At 38.5% G+C, this 24,520-nt stretch overlaps 2 protein-coding genes across 3 annotated transcripts; one reads left to right on the forward strand and one right to left on the reverse strand.

Moving 5' to 3' along the window:
- Window positions 1-227: 227 nt before the first annotated feature.
- Window positions 228-18,405, forward strand: p2rx5 (purinergic receptor P2X, ligand-gated ion channel, 5). Its single transcript, XM_041801618.1, has 12 exons — window positions 228-380; window positions 5,625-5,775; window positions 6,188-6,259; window positions 6,375-6,450; window positions 8,547-8,631; window positions 8,821-8,901; window positions 11,897-12,038; window positions 12,972-13,105; window positions 13,209-13,302; window positions 13,388-13,453; window positions 13,578-13,666; window positions 16,833-18,405. The coding sequence occupies exons 1-12, from the start codon at window positions 250-252 to the stop codon at window positions 17,098-17,100; spliced, it is 1,389 nt and encodes a 462-aa protein (XP_041657552.1). The 5' UTR covers window positions 228-249; the 3' UTR covers window positions 17,101-18,405.
- Window positions 18,406-20,913: 2,508 nt separating this feature from the next.
- Window positions 20,914-24,394, reverse strand: emc6 (ER membrane protein complex subunit 6). 2 transcript variants are annotated; one of them, XM_041800602.1, is made up of 2 exons: window positions 24,209-24,394; window positions 20,914-21,695 (listed from the first exon to the last, which is right to left on the reverse strand). In XM_041800602.1, the coding sequence occupies exon 2, from the start codon at window positions 21,662-21,664 to the stop codon at window positions 21,332-21,334; it is 333 nt and encodes a 110-aa protein (XP_041656536.1). In that variant the 5' UTR covers window positions 21,665-21,695; window positions 24,209-24,394; the 3' UTR covers window positions 20,914-21,331. The 2 variants fall into 2 exon arrangements, with proteins under 2 accessions (XP_041656536.1, XP_041656535.1); XM_041800601.1 differs by having other exon boundaries at window positions 20,914-21,698.
- Between the last annotated feature and the right edge of the window lie 126 nt (window positions 24,395-24,520).

The raw sequence follows: 24,520 nt of genomic DNA on the forward strand, positions 1-24,520 counted from the left end.
GAATTCATAGTGAAGTCCACTGCTCCACAGACTGTGATGCCCCCTCACCTTGATGTCAATTAAAATGAAACTGATATAACGGCTAAATTTCCCCACCTGCCTCGCAGCAGTGTTTTATAGTGTTTTACAGTATGGTTGTTTATGGATTACAGCCCTGTGTGAATGGCTCTGCCCGCTCCCTGACATGTAAAGCAGTGGTTCACATGAGCTGAGAGCTGCTGCCTCACTGCGTCTCACCGTCCGGGAGGAATGGCAGGCTGGGGAGCTTTCTTCGTTTCTCTCCTCAACTACAAGACGGAGAAATATGTCATCGCTGAAAACAGGAAGATCGGGATTTTATTCAGACTCTATCAGCTGGCTGTGCTCGGATACATAATCGGGTGAGCTGCAGTGGTGTTTAGACAGTGATTCACAAAGTTATAAATAGATAAGCTCGTCAAAGTGGTGACTTTATGTTTCTGCTGTGAAAGTGACAGCGCTGTGACAAAGTTGAACATTTTATGTTAATATTATCTCTTAGACAAATTGGGTTTGTGTTAATTCATTAATGTATCATATATCTGTAAAGACAGGAAGTTATGTGTGTGATGTCACGCCGACAGAAATGATGAGCAGGTGACAGGGACAGTTTGGTGACGTCTGATAGTTTCAGCTTTGACCTTTAAAACTTTGTTAAAGTTGTTTCACGACAGTAGATGATTATTTAGAGGCAGTAGGCTGGCTACAGAATCATGTTGTGCTCACTGGCATGCAGTAGCCTACATTGTAGGAAGGGCTTTTCATGTTCATGTGCACTGATTTTTATTGCTATGTCATGTCTGAGTCTTTGTGGTATTTTGGTGCCATGTATTCGTCACTTAGCCTGATGTGCGCTAACTAACAAGGCTGTAACGACAGGCCTAAACTTTATTACACGATAGACCACTCAAACGAAGCGCAGTCAACACCAGGTTTTTAAAAAATCACTGTTATAGGTCACTATAGTCTGCTCTGACACGGACTACAACAATACATCACAAAAATTTGCATTCAGGATTTATCTGCTACTATCTTTCATAAATAATTTTTAGTGTCCACGTTTAAAAAATATGTGAAAATGCACATAAACATGACCAAAGTGCACATTCAAATTAAGTCTTTTGACTAGCAAATGGCCCTTAAACCAAAGGGTAATTTTCTGTCACATATACAATCAATTGCAGAAAAACTCAGATTTAAAGACAATGGAAATCATTAAATATTGATAGGTAGACTTGAGACATTGCTTTTAATAGGTGTTCCCAAAGTGGGGGGCTCGGGACCCCAAAGGGTCATGCGATGCCTTCCAAAAATCATGACTGCAAAGTGTATATTTTACTCATCACTGTAAGGACTTTTATGTTAGATAAGTTCAGTTTGAGAAATAACAGTCATTTGTTGAAATCTACAATGAAATGCAAGTAATGAGTAAAATCTTTGAAATGTCAGTTTACAGGGGACAGCAGTAATAGCAGTGTGCTGCTCTTTAAGACTCAGATCAGTCATAAACACACATGATTTGTGGTTATAAAACTTTTAGCAGTTATTCATTTGCACTTACTGCTGTTATTTATATGTGGCAGTGTGGCTGTTCTGGGATCCCCATGCCCTTCTACGAACCTAAGTGAAAAGCATCAAGCAGGAAAAGTTTCTGCCCCTCCTGTGCCCACAAGGAAAGCCAGAGGCAGGGAGAGTAGCAGTGAAAACCCCAGAGCAGAGCAGGCATCAATGACAACAGAATGACGATGATTAAGCCGGACGCAGAATGAAGGAGGAGCTGGGGTGGAGGAGGATGGCAAAGCAGCCTGCAGAGGTAGCAGCAAAGCTTAGCCAGACTAGAGCAGTTTATGTATGGCAGCATGAGAGCAATTAGCCAATAGCATGCTTAGAGAGAATCAGCTAGCCGTCAGCTGACGAGGTCTTGATCAACTGATCTCAGTTTTATGACAGTGCTTGACTCAATGGCCTGTATGACCTAACATTATACACTTGATATACTATAAAGGAAATTGTTACACTAAGGGTATTCATGACCAAAAATAAAAGCCATACATAAACAGCAATAAAAATACAACACACTGATATTTTTCCTCTTCTTTTTTGCTTTAGTTTTTTAGAGATGCACACAGAGACATGAAGAAATCAGTTGAATGGCACAAAATGTTATAAATGTCCACTTTGTGCTAAAGTCTTGGATATTATCCTGCTTCTAGCCTTTCTTATGGCAGTTTTATAAATTAATAACATGGTTTTTAGATGTTGTGTTGTCTAGTGTTGTTCTTATACCAGTGTTGATTGAGGCGTGTCAGCGGTTGTAGCATTCTGTGCTACAACCAGCTCCAGTGGCACTGACGGTCTCTTGTTTCTGGCACTGTTATTTTGGGGGTCATTGCCTGAAAAGTCTGGGAATCCCTGGCTTAAAACATTAACAGCTATTTAGTTCATTCAGTCATTGGCCAAAAACAGTTCCATTCAAGAGTCAGCTGTTCTGCCAGTTGTGGCTAATGCAGCCTTTATCTGCTAGCAGCAAACTGAGTAGGTAACCGTAATCTAGCAACATCAATACTTTTAACTCAACACCACATTTAAAGCCCCCATAAGGAGCTCTGGTTTATGCTGATTTGTTAACCCCCTTTATACAAAGTGGTAGGCTAGCTCTAAATTTCCTTATTCCAAAAAATGGTTGTTTTAGTGGCATGTTGTGAATCACTTTGGCTGTCTGAGACTGTATACTTTACCATAGTTCATACAAATATGACATCACGTCAAGTATGTTGTATGTTCCAAATTCATAGTGTGTAATTTTGTGTATACTACAGCCCAAATTCCATAAAAGTTGGGGCGCTATGTTAATGAAAACAATGCAATGATCTGCAAATCTCATAAACCCATTTTTCCCAGTAGAACATAAACTACAGAGCAGATGTTGAAACTGAGATATTTTACCATTTCATGAAAAATATGAGCTCATTCTGAATTTGATAGCAGAAAAACATATAAAAGAGTAGGAACAGGGCCAGGTTAACCATTGTGTCGCATCCCTTCTTTGTTTAACAACAGTCTGTAAACGTTAGGGAAGTGAGGAGAATTTTGGGAGGGGAATGTTGTCCCACTCTAGTCCAGCTGCGCAGTCCTGCGTCTTTGCCAGATTATTTGTTTCATGATGCTCCAAATATTTTCCATTGGTGAAAGGTCTGGACTGTAGGAGGGTCAGTTCAGCACCTGGACTCTTCTACTGTGAAGCCATGCTGTTTTGATGGATGTGGTATGGTTTAGCATTGTGTCACTGAAATATGCAAGGCCTTTGCTGAAAGAGACGTTGTCTGAATGGGCGCATATGTTGCTCTATTTTCACTCCAGTATTGATAGTGCCTTTCCAGGTGTGTAAACTGCTCAGCTCTGCAAAAAGAATTCCAAATTTTGATTCATGTGACCACAGAACAGTTTTCCATTTTATCTTAGTAAATTTTAAATGAGCTTTGGTGCAGACAATACTGCTGCGTTAGATTATATTCACATGTGACTTCTTCTTTGCATGATACAGCTTTGGCTTGCATTTGTGGATGGCAGACAATGATTCCTGGAAGTGTTCCTGAGCCCATGCAATGGTTTCCAGTACAGAATCATGTCTGTTTTATATGCAGTTCCACCTGAGGGCCCGAAGATCATAAACATCCAATATTAACCTTTGGCTCTGTCCCTTGTGCACAGAGATTTCCACAATTTTTTTTTCATCAGTTTTTTCAGATTGGTGAACCTCTCCCTTTATTTATTTCTGAGAGACTCTGCCTTTCTAAAATGCTCCTTATACAAGCGTTCCCAGTCCCTGCACCATTTGGTGCGTGCCTTCTTACACTCTGTCTCCTCATATTCCCCATCCCTCTTCAGCTGTACTTTCCCATTAAAGGTAAAAAGCCCCTGAAAATAATAATCAAAAATAAATAGATAAATACACATAAATATCCTATAATAAGATTTAAATGATGTTAAATAATACTCAAATAACCACATAGCTGTATTATTAAGTAAAAGGAATTTATTGTTTTGTCACCAGTAAAGCTTGGACAGAAAATTTTGTAAACAGTAAAGTCACTGAGGTAGTGATGAGATACATTTTTAAGTAGAGGTTATACATAATAACTGTAATTTTGATTTGAAACATGCAGTATATATGCATGTTTGGATATGTAGCAGTAATATTATGCAGTATACAGTTTCAGGCAGCCTTTTATAAATACCTTTCCTATGGCAGTGGTTTCAGGTATTTAAGATAATTATAGAGAAATAATCAACACATCTTCTGATGACTCGGTTTGTTTTTTAGGTCAGAAACAGTGAAAATATAAAGTTTTGCTTTTAAGTCCAACTGTAAAATCCTCTCTGTACAGCGATTCTTCACATATCTATTTGTAAAATATGTCTTTTATTTTTGCTCAGTATATTTTCACAGAAAATACATTGTCCAGTGAATTCTGACTTTCTTTAAAATAGAATGATATTAATAAGAGTGCAATGAGAGTTTTCAATAATATGTTTTCTATTAGAGCCATCAACTTTAATGCACTGACAAGAATGTAATTAAGGTCCATAATTATTGCAGGGATTTTTTTTTAATTATTTGCTGTATTGACACTGTCTGCAACACCTACAGTTCAGTTCAGCACTTTGCATCATCTCCCTGTAACCCCAGCCTTAATGTATCATTTCACTTTAAAAAGCTCACAGACAGCTCAGGGGACAAGTCAGAAATCATCTGCACTGTTTTTCATCAATTATTTTAGGTTTACTGTTCCCTCATTTCCTTTTCATTTCATAACAAGTTCCTTTTTCATTTTTAAGTTTATGTCATAATCTTGAATCAACCCAAAGTTCCCTATTCTATTTCAAATAAAAGCAGGTCTGTATCCAAACAGGAAGTCAATAGCCTGTAGTTCAAGACAGTACAAAAACCCAGAATGAAACAGAAACAGTTTAATGCAAAACAGTGGCATTTCAAAATAAAACAAAAAGAAGATTAGTTGCATTTACCTATAAAAATTCTGAGCTTAATCTTGATTTAAAAAAATGTAAATAGTTAGCATGGCCTAGAGTACCATCTGGGCAGGTCGCCCTCAGCCCCTGGTTGTGCTGTAGATGTCCCACCACACCAGCGGCCTCCGGGTGTATCACCAGGGCAACAAAAGAGATGGCTGTTACAAACAGGCTTATGACATTGTCTCATATTGATCAAAGGCCCCTAGTTTTGCAAATTCAGTTACATGGCGATAGACTGTGTTGTAAGCCAATATTTGTTTTCCTTGTCAGTCAATAAAATACTCTATCATCATGAGCTTGTGATGTACACCCCTTCAATGTTATTACAATGGAGATGCAATAGTCAGCTTTTTCTATGATGTCGTCTAAGATACAATTACACGTTAGCATTACTGCATGCTGCTAAGCACACTTGATGAGAGAATGTGTATGCTGTCACCTACGAGGCTGTCTGACTAGAGGAATCACACATGCCAGACTGTTACACCCAATGAACTCTCTCTTAACATGTAAAAACATACTATTAATTTGTCTCTATAACATGTTGAACTATAACTTTTATTGATTTTCAGGTGGGTTTTTGTGATGAAGAAAGGTTACCAGGAGAGAGAGGAGGCCATCCAGACGTCCGTCATCACAAAGCTTAAAGGAGTTACTCTGACCAACAGCTCAGAGACCGGCCTTCATCTGTGGAGTGCTGAGGACTACGTCATACCACCTAGTGTGAGTCTATCTATCTATCTATCTATCTATCTATCTATCTATCTATCTATCTATCTATCTATCTATCTATCTATCTATCTATCTATCTATCTATCTATCTATCTATCTATCTATCTATCTAATGATTGATCGATCAATAGTTCCATCCATGCCTCCATCCATCCATCCATGCCTCCATCCATCCATCCATCCATCCATCCATCTCCATCCATCCATCCATCCATCCATCCATCCATTCCCAGTCTCTCTCCCGTCAGCAGAGATAATCCCATAAGGAGCGTGAGCTTCGGTGGATATCATTAGCCCCAGCATCTGTCCAAACAGATTGAACCATATTGAACTTCTTTGGTGACTAATTTGTTTAACCTTTGCCTCTCTCAATCTCCCTGTCTGTGTCTAATTTTATTTGCAGGGTGAGCAGGTGTTCTTCATAGTTACAAATTACATAGAGACACCCAATCAGAGGCTGGGGTTCTGTGCAGAAGTGAGTGCACACAAGAAAAAAAATCCTTTAATTGTAACATTTGACAGTGTTTTATTTATTCTGATGTTTGTAAATGCCAGCTTTTACCTCCAGTAATGTTTGCTCTGTCTTACAGAGTAACAAGGTACCAGATGGACAATGTCAAAGTGATGATGACTGCCCAGAGGGGGAGGCGGTGATAGCTGGTAATGGTGAGGAGTACTGTACTTACATGCATCTCTATGTACATTTACCTGCTGTTTGTTTTTATTGTTGCTTTTTATTTACAAAATGGAAGCAGACTAATATGTCAAGTCATTAATATGAAGATAGATTTCATAGTTACAATAAAGGGTATAATATTGCACATCATCGTATTGTAGCTTGTCACTTCGTATTGTATCTTATCATATTGATCGTATCGTATCGTATTGTTTTATACTGTATCATATTTTATTGCAAGTTACTATATCACAACAAATTGAATTACACTGCATCACATTGTATCTTACTGTATCATACCATAGCTTATTGTGTCATAAACTACTGAATCTCATTGTATTGCATCAATTTACATCATAGCACATCCCATCAAATCTTATCCTATGGTATGGAATGGTATTGTATCCTATCGTATCCTGTGGCATCCCATCGTATCATATCACAAAGTATTGAATGGTACTGTATGGAATAGTTTCATATCAAATCTTATGGCCCACTGTTGCATCCTATTGCATTGCTTCCAACCGTAAACTATTGTATCACATCATATTGCATCGAATTGTATTACATCACATCACATTGAATTTTATCATATCATAACTTTTCATATCATATTGTACCCCACTGTATCATATCGTATTGTAAACTACTGTATCATGGCATATTGCATCAAATCACAGTACATCATGAAAATACATCTGATCAAATAGTAATGGATCACATTGTAACTGTGTCTTATCGTATCATATTAGGTTGTGTCATGTCTTGACTTACTGTGTTGTGTTATATTGTATTGTATTGTATCTTAGCATATCTTATCCTATTGTTTTTCATCAGATATATATATCAAAAACTATTGTATCACATCATATTGCATGAAATCACACTGCATTGCATCACATTGGATCTTATCATATGTCATGTAAACCTTACATACAACATCATATTATACCCCACTGTGTTGTATAGGAGCCCATCGTATCACATTGCATAGCATAGCATAGCATAGCATATTACAGCAAAGCATAGCATTGTATAGCAATACATAGCATAGCAACGCATAGCAATATATAGCATCATATCGCATCGTATAACATAGCATAGTATAGCATAGCACAGCAAAGCATAGCATAGCATAGCATTGCATTTCATTACAAAGCATTGCACTGCAACGCATCACATAGCATAGCATTACATGGCAGCACATTGTATCATTTTGTTTCCTATTGTATTGCATCGTATCACATTGTATCATATCATATTGGATGGTATTGCACATGGCGTTTCGTGGCATGTCTTAGCATATCGCGCTATTTGCATTGTATTGTATCTTATTATAATACATCTTATCGTATCGTATTATGTCTTATGGTATCATATTATGTCATGTGTAGTATTTTATGATATCTCACTGTCTTACCATTTGATATCCTATTGTTTTTTGTAACATATGGGGCTGTATCATAGATTACTGTATCACATCATATTACATCACATTGCAGCATATCACATCACATCACATCTTATCATATTGTATTCTGTCATACTGCATCACATTACATCGTATCATATCCTTTTTTGTTGTTAAAAAACTGGAACATCTGAATAGGTAATGTATTAGAACAGATTTGTGTTTTATTATATTGCTCAAAGTTAAATCACTGAAAATCTAGAAAATGCTGTCAGTGATAGCTATTTCACATGTAGTTTTACATCCTTCTACCTTCAACAAATGTTATAAATGCTTTCCATATAAACCCCATTAATTACAGTTTTATGTACCACTGAAAAGAAAACGTTACTATTTGTTTTCCTAGATTAGGTGGGTCTAACTTACATTTAACCCAGCATCACACCCAATAATGCATTTTCTGTGGTTTTCACAATGAAATGTTAAAATCTGCATCCATGACTGTGCCTTTCTTTTGCTGTCAGTTGTCATTACTTATAGTTTCTGTATAACTACCCCCCCCCAGCTTCCTGTTTTCATAGGAAACATGTTATTATGCAGATTTGAGCAAAGTCATCCCATACATTTTTGCCTCAAACTGCACCCAGTAAAAAATTTTCTCTCTCTTTTTCTCAGGAATCAAGACAGGTGTGTGTCTAAACAGCACTGGGACATGTGAGATTCACGCCTGGTGTCCTGTCGAATACAGCAAGAGACCCACGTGAGGCCTCCTCCTCTCTTTCAGAACTCTGGATATTTGCCATTTTGTGCCACTACATTGACACTCGCTCTGATCCCCACTGGGACAGAGATATTTCACAGCTTCTATTTATTACTAATGCAGCCTTTCAGCTCCACTCGTTTTGTTTTTTTCGTTCTTCACACAGCTGCCTGTCTGTTTCACTTCTAGAGAGCCTTTACTTAAAGAGGCGGAGAACTTCACCATCTACATCAAGAACTTCATCAGGTTTCCAAAGTTTGAATTCTCAAAGTAAGTGTTTGTAAGTGGGGCAAATTGCTGGGGCTCTTACGCTTTCATCATGAGAGAGCCCACCACTGAGTGTGTTGAGGGATATACGTGTCCCGATGGCTGCTTTAAATAACTTTAGGGTGCAGAGAGTCTCTATTTATACCAGCCTGTGCATTGCACTGAGTGAGACAGTGAAACAGTCATCTGAGATGTCCTTGACAGCAGGCTGTGCCCTGGACAGGTGTCAGATCAGATGGGGGTAGCCCAGGGAGCTGTACTGCTGACCTCTCTGCTGATGAGTACTCAAGTGGTGCAGGAAGGCAAAGAGATGCCACAAGCTGATCTAATTCATCAGTTGGGATCTTATTCTGACTACACAGCCATCTCTGCTTCATTCTGCAATAATCCTGACACGGTTTTGCTTCATAAGAATTTTCCTGTTACACAAATCCCCTCTACTGGCTGCTACTCGGAATAGCCAGCTACACTACACGTCTTATAATGTAACACATCTAGTTTCACTCTTTGCTTACAGTGTAAGTGTGTAGTGGTGTTGACTGACATGCACATACCAGTTATGTAGTTATTAAAGTATGCTTTAAGGGAAGCAACCATGCAGAGGTGAAGACCTGTTGCCCAGAATACAAATTATGATTAGATGTTAATAACTTTTTATCCTTACTGTCTGTGTAAGGATCATCCCAGTGCTATTCCAGAAACAGACTGTATAAAAAAATGGACGTAATCGCAGTGGAATCACCCATGGGTTTCTCAAGTGGAGTTTTGAAGACAAATGATGGCAGTCACAATGTTGGAAATAGTTTCTGAAAAAATTGTTGGTCATCCAAGACACAAGCAAAGATGTAGAGCTGAGGCCTTAAGCCTCCTAGCAAACAGCAACTACACACCCGCCTGTCAGTCAGACTCAGTACCCCCCCCCTTGCAGAAATGCACAATCGATACAAGTTTCTTTTTTGTACCAGGCTCTGACCATGTTTATTTATACTTTTTAACGGGAGTACCTCAGAGTTTGCAGCCAGCTTCAAGTGGACACTTGAAGTACAGCAGTTTTCTGCACTTAAGCATTGGTTTTCAGCAGGAACTTCCTGCTTGTTGGTTAGATATTATGGCTTTGATTTGTGTTTTAATCATTCTTGGCAGGACTGTTATTATAAAAATATAATAAATATATTGTAAAATAAATCTATCACATATAGCTGGTATTAGTTTTTAAGGGCTGATATAATACGATCACTAGTACTTTGTAAGACTGATAATCAATATTTGGAACTGATGTTATTATGATCTACAAAATGTAGTCAATTTGGCAAAGTAAAATGATTTTAAAAAGGGGGAAATTATCAATAGAAAGGAAGATAGGCAGTTTATACCCAGCTCTATCAGCACAAAAAACAGCACAGAGCAACACAATAGCAGTACACTGTAAGACCAAAGAGTAGAAGGTTGTTGAGAGAATAAAGTTTGTTTTAACTTAAAAATCCAAAACAGCTATTTTAGCTCTATATTTATGAGTTCATAGAACACATTTCAGTTTTAGGTTAACATTACTCAAACATTTTTGTATTTTTGTAATTGTACTCAAATAATTTGACAATCACCGCTTAATCTGTAGAGTTTCCCAGAAACCTTTGGGCATTAGACACTTTCATCATGAGTGAAGTTACTGACTCAGTTAGAAAAATCCCAGCTGTGGGGATTAACCACCATACACAATAGATGGTATAAATATGATGGAAAAGGACTTCCTGGTTCATTGTGCACCTTTCAATTATTATCATTTAAGTTGGACTAGCTTGAGTTACATGAATGTTCAAGATTAAAGCATGTGATAGAGGGTTACACTCAAATGAGTATTTAAAACTAGTATTGCACAATGAGAATAATAAAGTTAACATCATAATTTAATACTCAGACATATTAAGTAAGTGTAAATGCAGCAGATATAAAATAAACATGTTTTCTGAACTCACAAAAGTCAAGTTTAGTTTACTTGTTATATTTGAGGCAACACGTTTCCATATTTTTTAAAGTATGCTCAACTCATTTTGTTTATGTTGTAGAAAAACAGAAAGTGGTGCCATATGCTCACTGTGTCAGTGGCACCCAGGCTGAAGTGCTGATTGGCTGGTACTGATTGGACATCAGGCCAATCAGATTGTGTTGTGTTCAGGACATTTTGTGCGACGGTGGAGAATGAAAATAAAGGCAGAGGGAAGAGGTACCTTAAAGCCAAATTAGCAGACTGAGTATTTGATCAGTAATCAGCAAAATAAAGTGTTGATACAATGTGGACCAGATTGGTCTACCTCTGCTGAACAGGATTTGAACCTGCAGCCAGTGCATCAAGGACTGCAGTCTCTGTTTATGGGTGCCTGCTCTACCAACTAAGCTGAACTGGCACTCATAATGATTTGAATGAAGCAATACCACCAAAGATGGGGCACTGTTTTCTGAATACTGGCATAGCTATACAGCAACACCACAGCCTCATGTGTACTAGCGCTTTTATACTACAGCCTCATATGCAACATAAAGTTATAAAAAGTTTGTTTTTGCTCTATCAAAATAACCAAATTAACAATTGGAACTGCACAACTGTCAAGAAATACAAACATTTTCTTGCAGTGAGTGTGCATCTACATGTTAAAACAGAAAAGCTACTGTATGTAAATATATTAGTAAACTTCAATTTAAACCATGAAATAAGGATCTGTTAAGAGTCACATTGATTTTCAGATATAATTTGTGAGCCAGTTCAGTAAAAGGTCAGAGAGGTGTTGTGTGTGCTTTATCAGCAGTCATGTAGGGTAATGGCTCCTCTCCTTTAACATGGTCAAAACCAACTGTTGTAAAAGACATTGTAAAAGGCTCTGTTAGTTTTATCAGTAGACTGAGAAATTTAAAAGCCAATCTAAAACCTCATGAGAATTATTAAGTAATTGACCAGACTTTATAGTTCCTGAAACCAGGCCTGTCTGTTGTTTTGACCCCTTAGGTCCAACGTCCTTGAAACGTCTGACGACAACTATCTGAAAAAATGTTCCTTTGATAAAGAGAGCAATCGATACTGCCCCATTTTCCGCCTCGGAGATCTGGTCAGCTGGACAGGAAATGACTTCCAGGAACTGGCTGCTAAGGTACAAAGTGTTGTAACGTCAAGTATCACCATATGAACATATGTCTTTAGTTGTCTGTACACCTTCACTGGCCACTTCATCAGGTATACATGCATGAAAAGCTCAAATATTTGATCAGCCAGTCACATTGCAGCAACCAGTGCATAAAGTTTTGCACATGTGGTCAAGATGATTTGCTAAAGTACAAACTGAGCACCAGAGTGGAGGAGAAAGGTGATTTAAGTGGCTTTGAATGTGCCATGGTTGTTGGTGGTGTGGCAGGCTTTCGTTTTTTTAAGTTTGTGACCCTATCATTTGAATGTCGCAGCAGAAATCTGGACTCTTCAAACCAGGCAGCATTTCTCCATCGTCTGTTGTCTAATTCTGTGCGAACTGTAGTCTTACTTTCCATTTTTTAGCAGACAGGAGTGGGACCCATTGTTGTTTTTTGTTGCTGTAGCCCATCTGCTTCAAGGTTCAACGTTTGTGTGTTCAGAAATGCTCTACTGCATACCTCGATTGTAACAAGTTGTCATTGACGTTATTGTTGGCTTTTAGTTTGAACCAGGCTGACTTCTGCCATCCACAAGGCATTTTTGCCCAGTGAACTGCAACTAACTGGATATTTAGTTTTCTGACCATCTTCTGTAAACCCTGAGATGGTTGTGAGAGAGAATCCTAGTAGATCAGCAGTTTCTGAAGCACCAGCTACTTGGCATGTTCAAGAATTTCCTCTTCTTTTCATTCTGATGCTCAATTTGAACTTCAACAAACCATCTTAACCATGTCTATGTGCCTAAATGCATTGGTTTCTACCGTGTGATTGTCCGATAACATATTTTTGCTAATGAGCAGTGGAACAGGTGTACCTTATAAAGTGATCAGTCAGTGTATATAAGGTCTCAGATTACATATGTGAGCACTTACACACATGTCACTGTCTTGGTTCCTCAGGGCGGCACTGTTGGCATTCTCATTGAGTGGGACTGTGACCTGGACAAAGACTCTTCACACTGTAACCCAGAGTACAGCTTCACTCGTTTGGACATGAACCTAAACAGCTCAGTCACATCAGGATACAACTTCAGGTGTGCCCTGTCTTACATTGAACACATTTGTCCGTCAATGGACCTCCTTTCTTTTCTTCTTTAACTTGTTTTATTTTCATTTTTATATCCTCTTCCTCTACAGATATGCCAGATATTACAAGGATCAAAGTGGTGGGAATTATCGTGATTTGTACAAAGTGTATGGGATCCGCTTTGATATCATGGTCAATGGCCAGGTACGGTTAGATTTAGGCTTTCTTTGTTTGAGTACATGATGTTATTAGTTACAGGCATTTAATGATGCTTGTTGTCATTATGCAGGCTGGAAAATTCAACATTGTTCCTACAATAATTGCCATTGGATCAGGTGTTGCTCTGCTGGGTATAGTGAGTACATTTTCTATGTTATGTTAGCTGAAAAGACTGAAATGAGTCTTGTTAAAGCCACTAGAGGGTGACAGATGATCATCTTCAACAAAAAGGCTCATTCTAGATTTCTCTGTTGTTTCAGGGAGCGTTTGTGTGTGATATGATTCTCCTCTACATGATGAACACGAGCTCCTTCTACAGAGAGAGGAAGTTTGAAATCATCAACTTCAAGTATGTCTAACTGAATATAAACCCAATGTTATGACAGAGCTTCTCATCTCTCTTCAATTGCTTTGGCTGATTTCTCAAACCATTTTTAAAGTTCTCAGCAGTGAAGGTATTTTTACAAAATCATCTGAAGGAAACACAAAAGTTAACATGAAAAACATTGTACCTTACCAACTTAGCACCTAGGCAAAGAACAGAAGTTTACAATTTGAGTCAAACTATAGATAACCTCAGTCAAACATTGTTGGAAAGTTGCTTGGTCAAATTATTATTTGAGTTAAAGTACTGAAATACTTGCTTTTAAAAACACTATTGTACTTCTTGAACACACAGTATGAAAAATTAAGCCACCAGGGGGCTCTCAGCCAAAACGTCAAAATGACAAATACAAACCAGCTCTGCCCATCTCCTCTCTTTATTTCTACTCTTGAGTCGAGGACTCTGTTCAATAAAAACGATACGTCATAAGGTGTATTTACTGAACAGAACGCTGATGTTTTGATCTCATTCATAAATTTCTTATAATGAGGGAGAAACGCCCTGAAAAACACTTCCACATTTGCATTCCCAGGATGCGTAAGCGCTTAAGCTTTGCTTTCAGTGCCCATGCACATTCTGGGATTGCTTCAAGCAGATGCTAAAATGCCCTTTTCCATTCATTTCTACAGTGCATATCCCATTCTGGTCATGGGGGGCTGGTGCCCATAGACCAGAGCAACCCATTTGGGTACTTTGTCCAAACGATGCCAGCCCCTAGCCTTTCTGGGGGAAAACATTCCTTAAAAATGAATGGCGGTCAATGGGAAATGGTTATTAAGAGCCAAAATCTAATGGCCAGAGGGATAATCATTTAATATAGGACATATATGAAAAAATACTAGCATCGTAACAATATGAAACTAGAAAAGCTCTCGGAGAGTGCAGACCTCCGCCATTAGCCCTATCTCCCAATAGTGAAGAATCCTTTAAAAAATTCCTGGATCCATCCCCATGTGCCCCCCACCATGGCATTTGCCGATTACTCCCTCCCCGGTGGGTGGAAACACGGTGAGGCAAACCATTGGCTTCACTACGGGTGCCATCAGATGCACCCATGGTCTCACTGGACGACTGGAAGTCATGGCAGAGGGTGAATATTCCTCTATTCCTCCCAGCATTGTGAGTATTCTCACTACAATTTGCTGTCTTTCTCTCTGTTACGCTCCGACTCGTCTCCTCGACTGGAAGTGCTTTTTCAAACTCTATAAACTCCAAAACTTTGAATAGAAACACACCCAAAAACTGCTGCTGGGATTGAAGTTACTCATGTTTGCCATCTCCTGGTGTAAAGTAGTAACAGCGCAGACCTCCACCATTGCCCTATCTCCCTATAGTACAGAATTCTTTAAAAAAAAATCCTGGATCCAGACGGTGATCCAGATCAGTCCCAAAATCTAATCAGTTCTTCTTTATGCTATTTCTGACATTTCCTGAAAATTTCATGAAAATCTGTCCACAGCTTTTTTCGTTATGTTGCTAACAAACTAACAAACAAGCGAAAACGAACAACCCCACCCAATCACATAACCTCCTTGGCGGAGGTAATAAATGAAATTATAGATGTGCATGGGTGTGTGTTCAGGCTCTCTCCATCAAACTGGACAACCAGTCCCATCTTGTGACTGGAGATGTCATAAGCTGACATCACATACCCTATGTGTGTTGGATCTTATCACTTGAATCATTAAGTTAGTGAATGTGTGAAAAAGCTGTTCAGAGACAGATGGACTACAGCTCCTGCTGAGCAGCAATTAGCTTAAAGTCATTAAGAACACAACACTGGTCTAAAATTTACCCGCTTTACTCTCTAGTTTCAGCCAGAATACACAGAACTCCTCTTTGACTTTCTTTTGTCATTTGAGAATAACCAAACATGCCGTAAGTTATGGCTTTTTAATTGTTTGAGGCACAAAACACAACAAAATGGCTTTTAGTCACACTGACATTCTCTAACCTACCGCCATTTAATCTGAGGGCCCATTTTCCCCTAAAAGGCGATGCGGTCACAGTGGAAAGCAGGAAGTGATGTTGCACTGCTCTGATCAAGCTGTCATTGGGCGAGAAGCAGGGCACACTCACCTAAGACCAATTTGACTGAGCACCAGTTAACCGATGAGCATGTCTTTGGTGGTGGGAGGACGCTCGAGTACCCTGAGAGTAAAGTGCCTGTTTTAAGTCCTTAATTCAAAACAAGAAGTACTGTGAGCAAATGACCAAATTTCAGTCATTTTATTTTACTGATAATTGATCAAAAGTAATCTTTTAAGGAAACCCCGTGTATTATAAATGTGTGTGTGTGTATAAATATTTGCATTAACTTAAAGACACTTCTGTGACCCTTGGAGATGTCACTAATACTCCTAACATTCACAATTTCATACACTGTACCTTTAAGGATGACGCTCCATAGGACAAAGACCAGTGCAACCAGATGACAACACTACCCAGAGTGAATTGTGCAAAATTTGCAGCCTACATTTAAACTCCTTTTTAAAAGGTTTCTCCAACATTGTGAAAGTCTAGTGTTTTTTTTCTTTTTTTTCTTTTTGACAAATTAAAGACATTGATATCAATCTATTAAAGCCAGGATGTCTTTATATGCATGGTACCTTTGAAAAATGTATTGGAGGATCTATTGTGTTGGGTGCACAGAGTGAACATTTAAAATGATACAAATCATTGTTTTTTTCAAAAACCTTAAACGTGAAGATAAGACCATCGATTCTCAGATGGAGAACGGTGATCCTTCTCTTCCATACACCTCATCATCACCACATGGCTGGTTTGATTTCAGTGCTGTTTGCTCTGAGATTGCTCTTTTTTTCAGCCATGGAGATGTGTGAGCCACAGATGGATACTTGTTGGGTTGTGTCCAATGTACAAAGTCTGTTGTCTTTAAAGTGGGCAGCCCAGGTTTGGGTCCAACATGAGGTTTTTTGCCTGCCTATCATTCTTACTTATGCCACTGTCCTCTCTAAAGTTATAATAGTTTGGGATTTTCCGTTATTCTTCACTTGAGTATTATTGACTTTAACATCTACTCAGATGCAAGCCAAAGCAATAAGAACATAAATTATTTTCTAAAATTTAGTCATTTAGTGACACAACTCTGTCATGATTTATGTTACAGGAAAGAAAAGAACAAACCTAAGGAAGGGAAGCCAGGACAAAGAGAAAAGAGATCCAGGAAACGGCCAGCAGAAAAAGATGCAGAAAACTCCATCAAAAAGGAGGGGGAGGAATCTTCTCCGGTTGAAGAGAACCAGCAGCCTGTGGAAAGAAGGGGTCCCACGATTCCACGTAACACGGGACAGCGGTACTCAGCCCTCGTGTCTCCCCAGGGCTCAGAGCCGAAGCATCACATCCATTTCGCTTCTGTTTCTGCTTCACAAGCTTGAGTTTCCAGGCAGAGCAAGATGAGTCGCCTTCAGCGGTCCCCGATTAGTTTCAGATGGGAGAAGCAAAGGTTGGACTTCTTCTCTCCCTGTAGGGCTGTGTGTAGACCTCTGATTCAGTGGCACTCGTCTGGACTGAGGATATGTTGGTCCAACAAAAAGGTCTATTATGGACACTGTGGGCCAGGATGCTGATGGAGAAACACTTCACAAAGGTGGATTTCAGTGGCTGTGTGAGGATCTAAATGTGGGACTTGGGAGATTTCAACTGGTCCATTAATTACTATGAGAAAAAGAGGCATAATAATGCTGATGCAAATAGCAAAATGATACAGAAGTACTGATGCAAACTGACAAAAATATGCTGACATACGCTGAATACTGCTTTATCAATGCGAAGAAGGAACCACATCTCTGTTAATGTTGTAAAACCAGTAATTAGAGCTTTTATGGCTGTTGATCAGACTAATGAAGCTTCATTTCCAGATCACATTAAAAACCTCTGATTTTAAAAAGCTGGGATGTTATGTTAAATGTAAATACAAGAACTACTACCTGACAGTTACATATCTCAGCAGGGTGGACTGTGAAAGTCCAGCAATGGGTCATGAAAAGGGTGAGGGTGGTTTTTGTTGTAGTGATTCGTATAAATCATAGAGTCTAGAAAATATTGGCTAAAGTCTGAGTGAAGGTAGCTTTTTGGCTACTAAAGAAGGATTTGGAGTTCAGTCTGCATTTCATATTTAAAATGCTATCTCAAACTAACTTTAGGTCAACCTAGAAACAGACAAGGAGCCGAAGCAGGTCTAAAGCCTTCAAACATTGTGCCAGCATGTAGTTTTTTCAACTATACTACTAATAATGCATAACTTAATATCCTTACTAAAACCAAAATTGAGTAGTTATGCTAATAAGAGAGTACTACAGCGCCTATAAAAAGTATTCAACTGCTTGGATGTTGCACCCTTTTATTGATTTTATAAATCAATCATGGTCAGTGTAATTTGGCTTTATGGACAAACGAACCCTTTAATGTCAAGTGAAAACAGATTTCCTCAAAATAATATCAATAAGATACAAATATGTAATGTAGAATAAGTGACTGCATAAATATTCACACCCTTTAAAGTGTCTGACCTAGTTTGCCAGAGGTCCAGCCAATTGGTGCTGGTAGTACCACAATTAGTGAATGGGGATTACCTGAATGCAGTGAATGTGTCTCAAGTGATTGTAGTATAAAGACAACTGTGTCCGGAAGGTCCAGTCACTGGTTAATCAGTTTTCCTGGCTACCATTACACCATGAAGACAAAAGAATACTCCAAGCAGCTCTGAGAAAAGGTTATTGAGAAGTGTGAGTCAGGAGATGGATATGGAAAAAATCCAAGGTACTGAACATCCCCCAGAGTTCAGTGAAATTCATCATCAGGAAATGGAGTGAATATGGCACGTGTGTAAATCTGTCTAGATCAGGCTGTCCTCACATACTGAGTGGCCGTGCAAGGAGACTAGTGAGAGAGGCCACCAAGATACCTATGACTATTCTGAAGGAGTTATAAGCTTCAGCAGCTGAGATGGGAGAGTCTCTGCATACAGCAACTGTTACCCAGGTTCTCCAACAGTCAAGGCTTTATGAGGGCAGCAAAGAAAAAGCCACTGTTGAAGAAAACTCAGATTAAATCTGGACCAGAGTTCACCGAAAGGCATGTGGGAGACTCCATGGTCAAGTGGAAGAAAGTTGAAACCAAAACGGTGCTTTTTGGCCATTAAACAAGATGCTATGTTTGGCGGACACCAAGCACTGCACATCATCACAAACACACCATCCCCACTGTGAAGCACAAGGGTGGCAGCATCATGCTGTGGGAATGCTTCTCAGCAGCCAGCCCAGCAAGGTTTGTAAAGGTAGAGGGTAAAATGAATGCAGGAAAATATAGGAAAATCCTGGAGGACAGTCTTATTCAGTCCGCAAGAGAACCACAGCTTGGGAGAAGATGTATTTCCCAGCGAGACAATGACCTGAAGCATACAGCAAAAGCTACACAGAAATGATTTAAAGGCAACAAGGTGAATGATCTCAGTGCTGTGATTGCAGCCAAAAGTGCATCTACTAAAAACTGATCTGAGGGGGTTAAATATTTATGCAGTCACTTTAAATTTCTATTTAATTGACATAACTTTGTATAGAAATCCGTTTTCACTTTGACATTAGAGGTTTTTTTTGGTCATCTTTTTGTAAAAACAAAAAGCCAATTTATACTGACTGTGACTAATTTATAAAATCAATTAAAGGGTAAAACATCCAAGGGTTGAATGTTCTTTATAGGCATGACCTTCATAGCTTGAGTGCATAAATGTGTGAAATGTGTTCACACTGTAAGGAAACTTAATGTAGAACAATGGACACTCAGAACCCTCAATGAATACTATCATGGTGGCGCATTGTGTTCATGGTAGAAATCTTGGCAGAAATCTTAAAAGCAAGGGCTGACCATTTGGCCAAATGACCCTGGCCTTTAACCTTTGCAATCTAATCAATTCATTCTTGAGTCTCAGAAAATCTCAGAGCTCTTGGCGTTTTCGAGAACGGCCTGGAAGGACAACGTAATCCCTCAAACCTGACATAAAAACAGAAATTAATGAAGCCTGAAACCCCATATTTGATCAAATACATATAAGCCCCTTCCCATCCTTGAGACAGACCATTCCTCTCTGGAATGCTGTTTTTATACCCAATCAAAATTTATCCTCAATATTTTACTAATCTAATTGACTGTGAGATGTCACACCAGGTGTTTTCTTTAAGCATTTTATAACATTTCCAGTCTAATGTTAGCATAAAATCCAAAACATTTTTTGGGGGTAAAACATAAGAATTATAATAACCAATTGTTTTCTTCGTTCTGTTCAATCAAATGTGGGGTTTCAGTGATTTCAGCAGCGCTGAATTCTGTTTCTGTTTATATTTTACTTAACATCCCAACTTCATAGGACATATATTTTTGCCATTTTAAGGATAAAGTGAAAATCCAAAGAAGACTTTGCACATCTGAGAGGACTGTGTAGGAAAATAAAAGTATCTGACTTTTGCAACTTTATCTTTACATACAACACTCAGAAATAGATTATGCAAGGTAGACAGTATACATGTTTTTCCTGCTATTACATGCAAATATATTAACATTACTTTTTAGTCTTTCAAAAGGACATTATAAATTAACTGGAAATGGGGGGCAGTGGGTGGGAGTCCATTGTATTATGCTTGATCATCAAAATGAATATGGTATAAAACTGGGTAAAATAAGCAAGGATCGATCTGCTAACTCACTGCAAAAAAATCTTCCAGTGTCAATGTCATACCATGAGAGATTTATTTTTCAAGCATGGATACAAAGGGAAATGATTTTAAATTCAGACAAGGAAGCAATGTGTCATTAAGGGGTGAATGTTCTTAACTGTTGTTCCCTCCGCTCGATGCTTCCTGTTCCTGTGCTGTAACACTTTTTAGTGTTCTGTTTAACACTTGTGATATGTCTCCTGCTGTATGCTGGTTAGCCATGCTGATTGTAATGTTGATGCAATGACTACAGCACAATCTGTTTCACATGTATGTTAACTTAACTTGTGGCACTGTGGAGTACAGTTGTGATGTACTGGCTGATTGTTAATGAATGATGCAACATGTTGCAAGTGCTGCTTCTTGTTTTTATCTATTTCATGTTGTTCACCTGCCGACAGGACATCATTGTCATTTTAGAGTTGGTAACAAGTGAGAATGCCTGAAAGACAAACAGATTAATAATGATGGCAAAAGAAGTTGTTCAGAGGTATTTATTTCAATCATTGATCAGATTTGTTTTAATTTAATCATATTATTGTACAATAAATGTAATTACACTGTTAGGATGTCATCTTTTTGATCTATGATGTTACACTAAAACCTATAATATCCTAACTATGGCTCTTATCCTGGTTGATAACAATGATTGCAGAACAGGAGTTACAGGTTAAAGAAGTCCATATTCACCTAGAAGTGTGGTGCAAGAAATATACAAAGATAGTTTACTCTGCATAATCTAGGAGGTGACACATCCTCTGTTTGATCAACAGTTCAAGATGGAAAAAAATCAAAAGTGTTTCACTAAAGGCTTTTCTACAAACAGCAGGGCAGACAGTATTATTGGTTTACATAGTATTATATAGGATTAATCCAGGGTTATTTGTGTGGGATCATTTTAGTACACATGCACCATTCCATAGAGGAAAGTCCAGAACAGGACGTAAGTGAAAAGACCTCCAACGAGGCCCCCAGTGAAGAGCAGCCGTCGGGATTTAAAGCACTTGTTCCACCGCCGTCCAGCCTTCAGGATGAGCAGCAGGGAGAGGAGAAACGAGGCGAGGAAGTAAAAAATGAAGCCATACAGTCCAGTCAGCCCAAGGATCCCGGCTGTTGCTCCAGAAAGAGCGGATACAGAGGTGCGGCAGTAGTCCAGCACGGCGGCGTTTCCCCTCACTGCCACCTCACTGATGAACTGCGGCCCCTCACGCTTGGCTACAACTCCTGCCATCTTGGCTCTGGACAGCTGTCACAGGAAGGTTCTGCTGTTTGAGGAGAAATTCATTCACATGTGTAATTAAATATTAGGGGTGTAAAGCAAAAGTTTCAGCACAGTTCTAAAAAGTTATAAGGGATGCATGATATCTGGTATCTGTACTGGCAGATTTAGCTTACATAGTAAATGATTTGTATTAAAATTTCTGCAGATATTTACAAATGATGTTCTGCCAATAAATATGCCAATATTAGCTGTAAATATTGGCCATACAAACAAATAAATTAGGAGAGTTTTAGCGAGACCAACAGACCTGCATCATCTTTCAAGTGTGTGTGTGTGTGTGTGTGTGTGTGTGTGTGTGTGTGCGCTTTTATAAAATTGTTTTTGGCTTGGCTGCTTTTATTTTATAGGACAGCTGAAGAGAGACAGGAAATATGGGGAGAGATAATGGTGCAGGACATGCACCAAAGACCTGGAGTCGATCCTGCGACCAGTGTGTTGAGGAATACAGCCTCCGCTTTTGAGTGCCTGCTCCATCCACTATGCTACACCAGCACCCTAAAGTGTGTTTTAAGGACTGAAATTTATTAATTTGTTCACCCTGAAACTTTATATTGTGTGTTTTAAGGACTGAGGTTTTAGTGATCAACTAGGGGTGCATGATGGCGTATTTCTGTTGCTATTGGATATGCCGCTATTTACAAATCAATTTTGGCCATTGCTGATATCAACAGGAATACTTAAATTTTGTTCAGTACTTCAGCGCTTGAAACACATAATATCACATTTGAGGATGAACAAATTAACATTTTTCAGTTCTTAAAACATACTTTAAAGTGTAAAGAATGAAAACGCACAAAGAAAAAGATTTCAGCTGACGTAGGTCTGTTGCTCCAGCCTAAACTTATTTGTTTGTAGAGCCAAAATCTAGAGCTGGTGTAGGATGACACTGGCCAAAATATCGGTTGTAAATATCAGCTCAAATTGTCATATCTGCCTATACCAATTAACCTTGCAAGCAGGTGTTTCTCACTAGAAATAAATCCATCTGGCGTGTCAGGTTACTTACCAATATCATCCCAATAATACCATGCATCCCTTGTGTCAACAACCTTTCGGCTAAATACCTGTACCAATAATGGTATGGGCTAAAATTATTTTGAAAATAAGCATATCGAATATCAGCAAAAATGCATCCCCAAAGATAATAGGCTAGGTGTAATTAAAATTGTTGTCACATTAATTCAGTACTTTTAATTTATTACAGTGGCCTAGGATGAATTTAACACCGTAACAATGACTTAAAGGATAAGTCAAGAAAAAAAAAAAAAAGACCTAAAGAAAGGTTACCTTGGTTGTACCACCTGCCATGGAAAGTGTACCTGCCCACCAGGGACTAAAACAGATTTGTCTTTGCTTGAAATTGATCTATAAACCATTACACTTGGCCACAATTGTCAGCTGAAGTCAAATAATTGATACATTATGCTGCAATCTGTTTCCAATATTTCAGTTTGAAATAAAACACCCATAATTACAGCTGCACTACCCTGACATTTAAAATTGGCATATTATGGGACAAATATTTTTCACTGATCTTCCAAACTTTATATTGATACGTTTTAACATTCAACATTTCAACATTGTTAATTTTAAAGAATCCAACCACAAAACCATACCAAAGTATTCTAATTTGAATTTCTCAGTTACAATACCATTTCTAAAACTGTTAGTAATCTGTTAATTTACTCAGACTGTTGCACCACCTGACATTTCTGGGGGGTTTGAGATGCCAAAATATGAAAATAATTATATTTGAGAAATAGGCTGAAAATGTATTCAAACAAAGTAGGTTTCATAGAACAACTTGATATATACCATGAACTTAAAATGAAATAACAGATTCAGACAGAAATATGGACGTCATGGCATTGACCCCTACATAACTACATAAATGTATATCAGGTGTTTAACCATATAAATTCCTCCGAATAATGACAGTATTTACATGTAATTCAAACTAATGTCATTACTTAGAAATGTGTTCTTATTTCTGACATTTATCTTGTAAATAAAAATGTTAGATGAACTTAATTACCATCTTAAACTAGGGTGCATTGTCAAATCTACGTTGATAATGCAGATCTGAACAGGTCTAACAAAGAGCAGCAGGTCTCAAGATACACAGAAAATTCAATGAATTAATCCATTTAAACAAAAATGGTGAAAAAGGCAACAAACCCTGCTTGAACTAAAGAACAAAAAGAGACGCCGATAGCCAGTCTTGATTTTAGCTTCTGAACATTGAGAATTCTTTAATTTAAAGTCCTGTACAAGAAATAGAAGAGATACGTTCAATTTTAGGATTACAAAACAGACATATACCAGTGAGCAAGTTAAGGTATTAAGTTAAACATGTAACATTACCCCTTTAGAGTTTATATGTAGATTAAGCTGGTTTATTTCGACATCTTCATCACCATCACCGCTAACAGGCTAACATCGTCAGCTCTAAGGCTGCTAAGCTAGCTGAAGCTAACGAATGAAGATTCTTACCGGAAATACTCGCAGGGACTCGTCGGCTCCTCACAGCGGGATTATCAAATCATAATCTGTTAAATTAAGCCAACAGACTTTAATTTTATGGTGTTTTGAGGAAATATCAGCTGATATCGTACAAAGACAGGGCATTCATTCTCGTCTGCTTGACACTCCTAGAACAGAGTCGGCCATGCTCATCCTCTCGCAGTGCATTGTGGGAGCTGCAAATCGTCACACAGACAGGAGGCGACAATATGGGGCGTTCGGAGCACGGCGAGAACTAGGAATTTTCACATGCGTACAGTGACAGGGGCTAGTATCCAGTAT

Source organism: Cheilinus undulatus, linkage group 12 (genome assembly GCF_018320785.1).
Source record: "Cheilinus undulatus linkage group 12, ASM1832078v1, whole genome shotgun sequence".
NCBI classification, from domain to species: domain Eukaryota; kingdom Metazoa; phylum Chordata; class Actinopteri; order Labriformes; family Labridae; genus Cheilinus; species Cheilinus undulatus.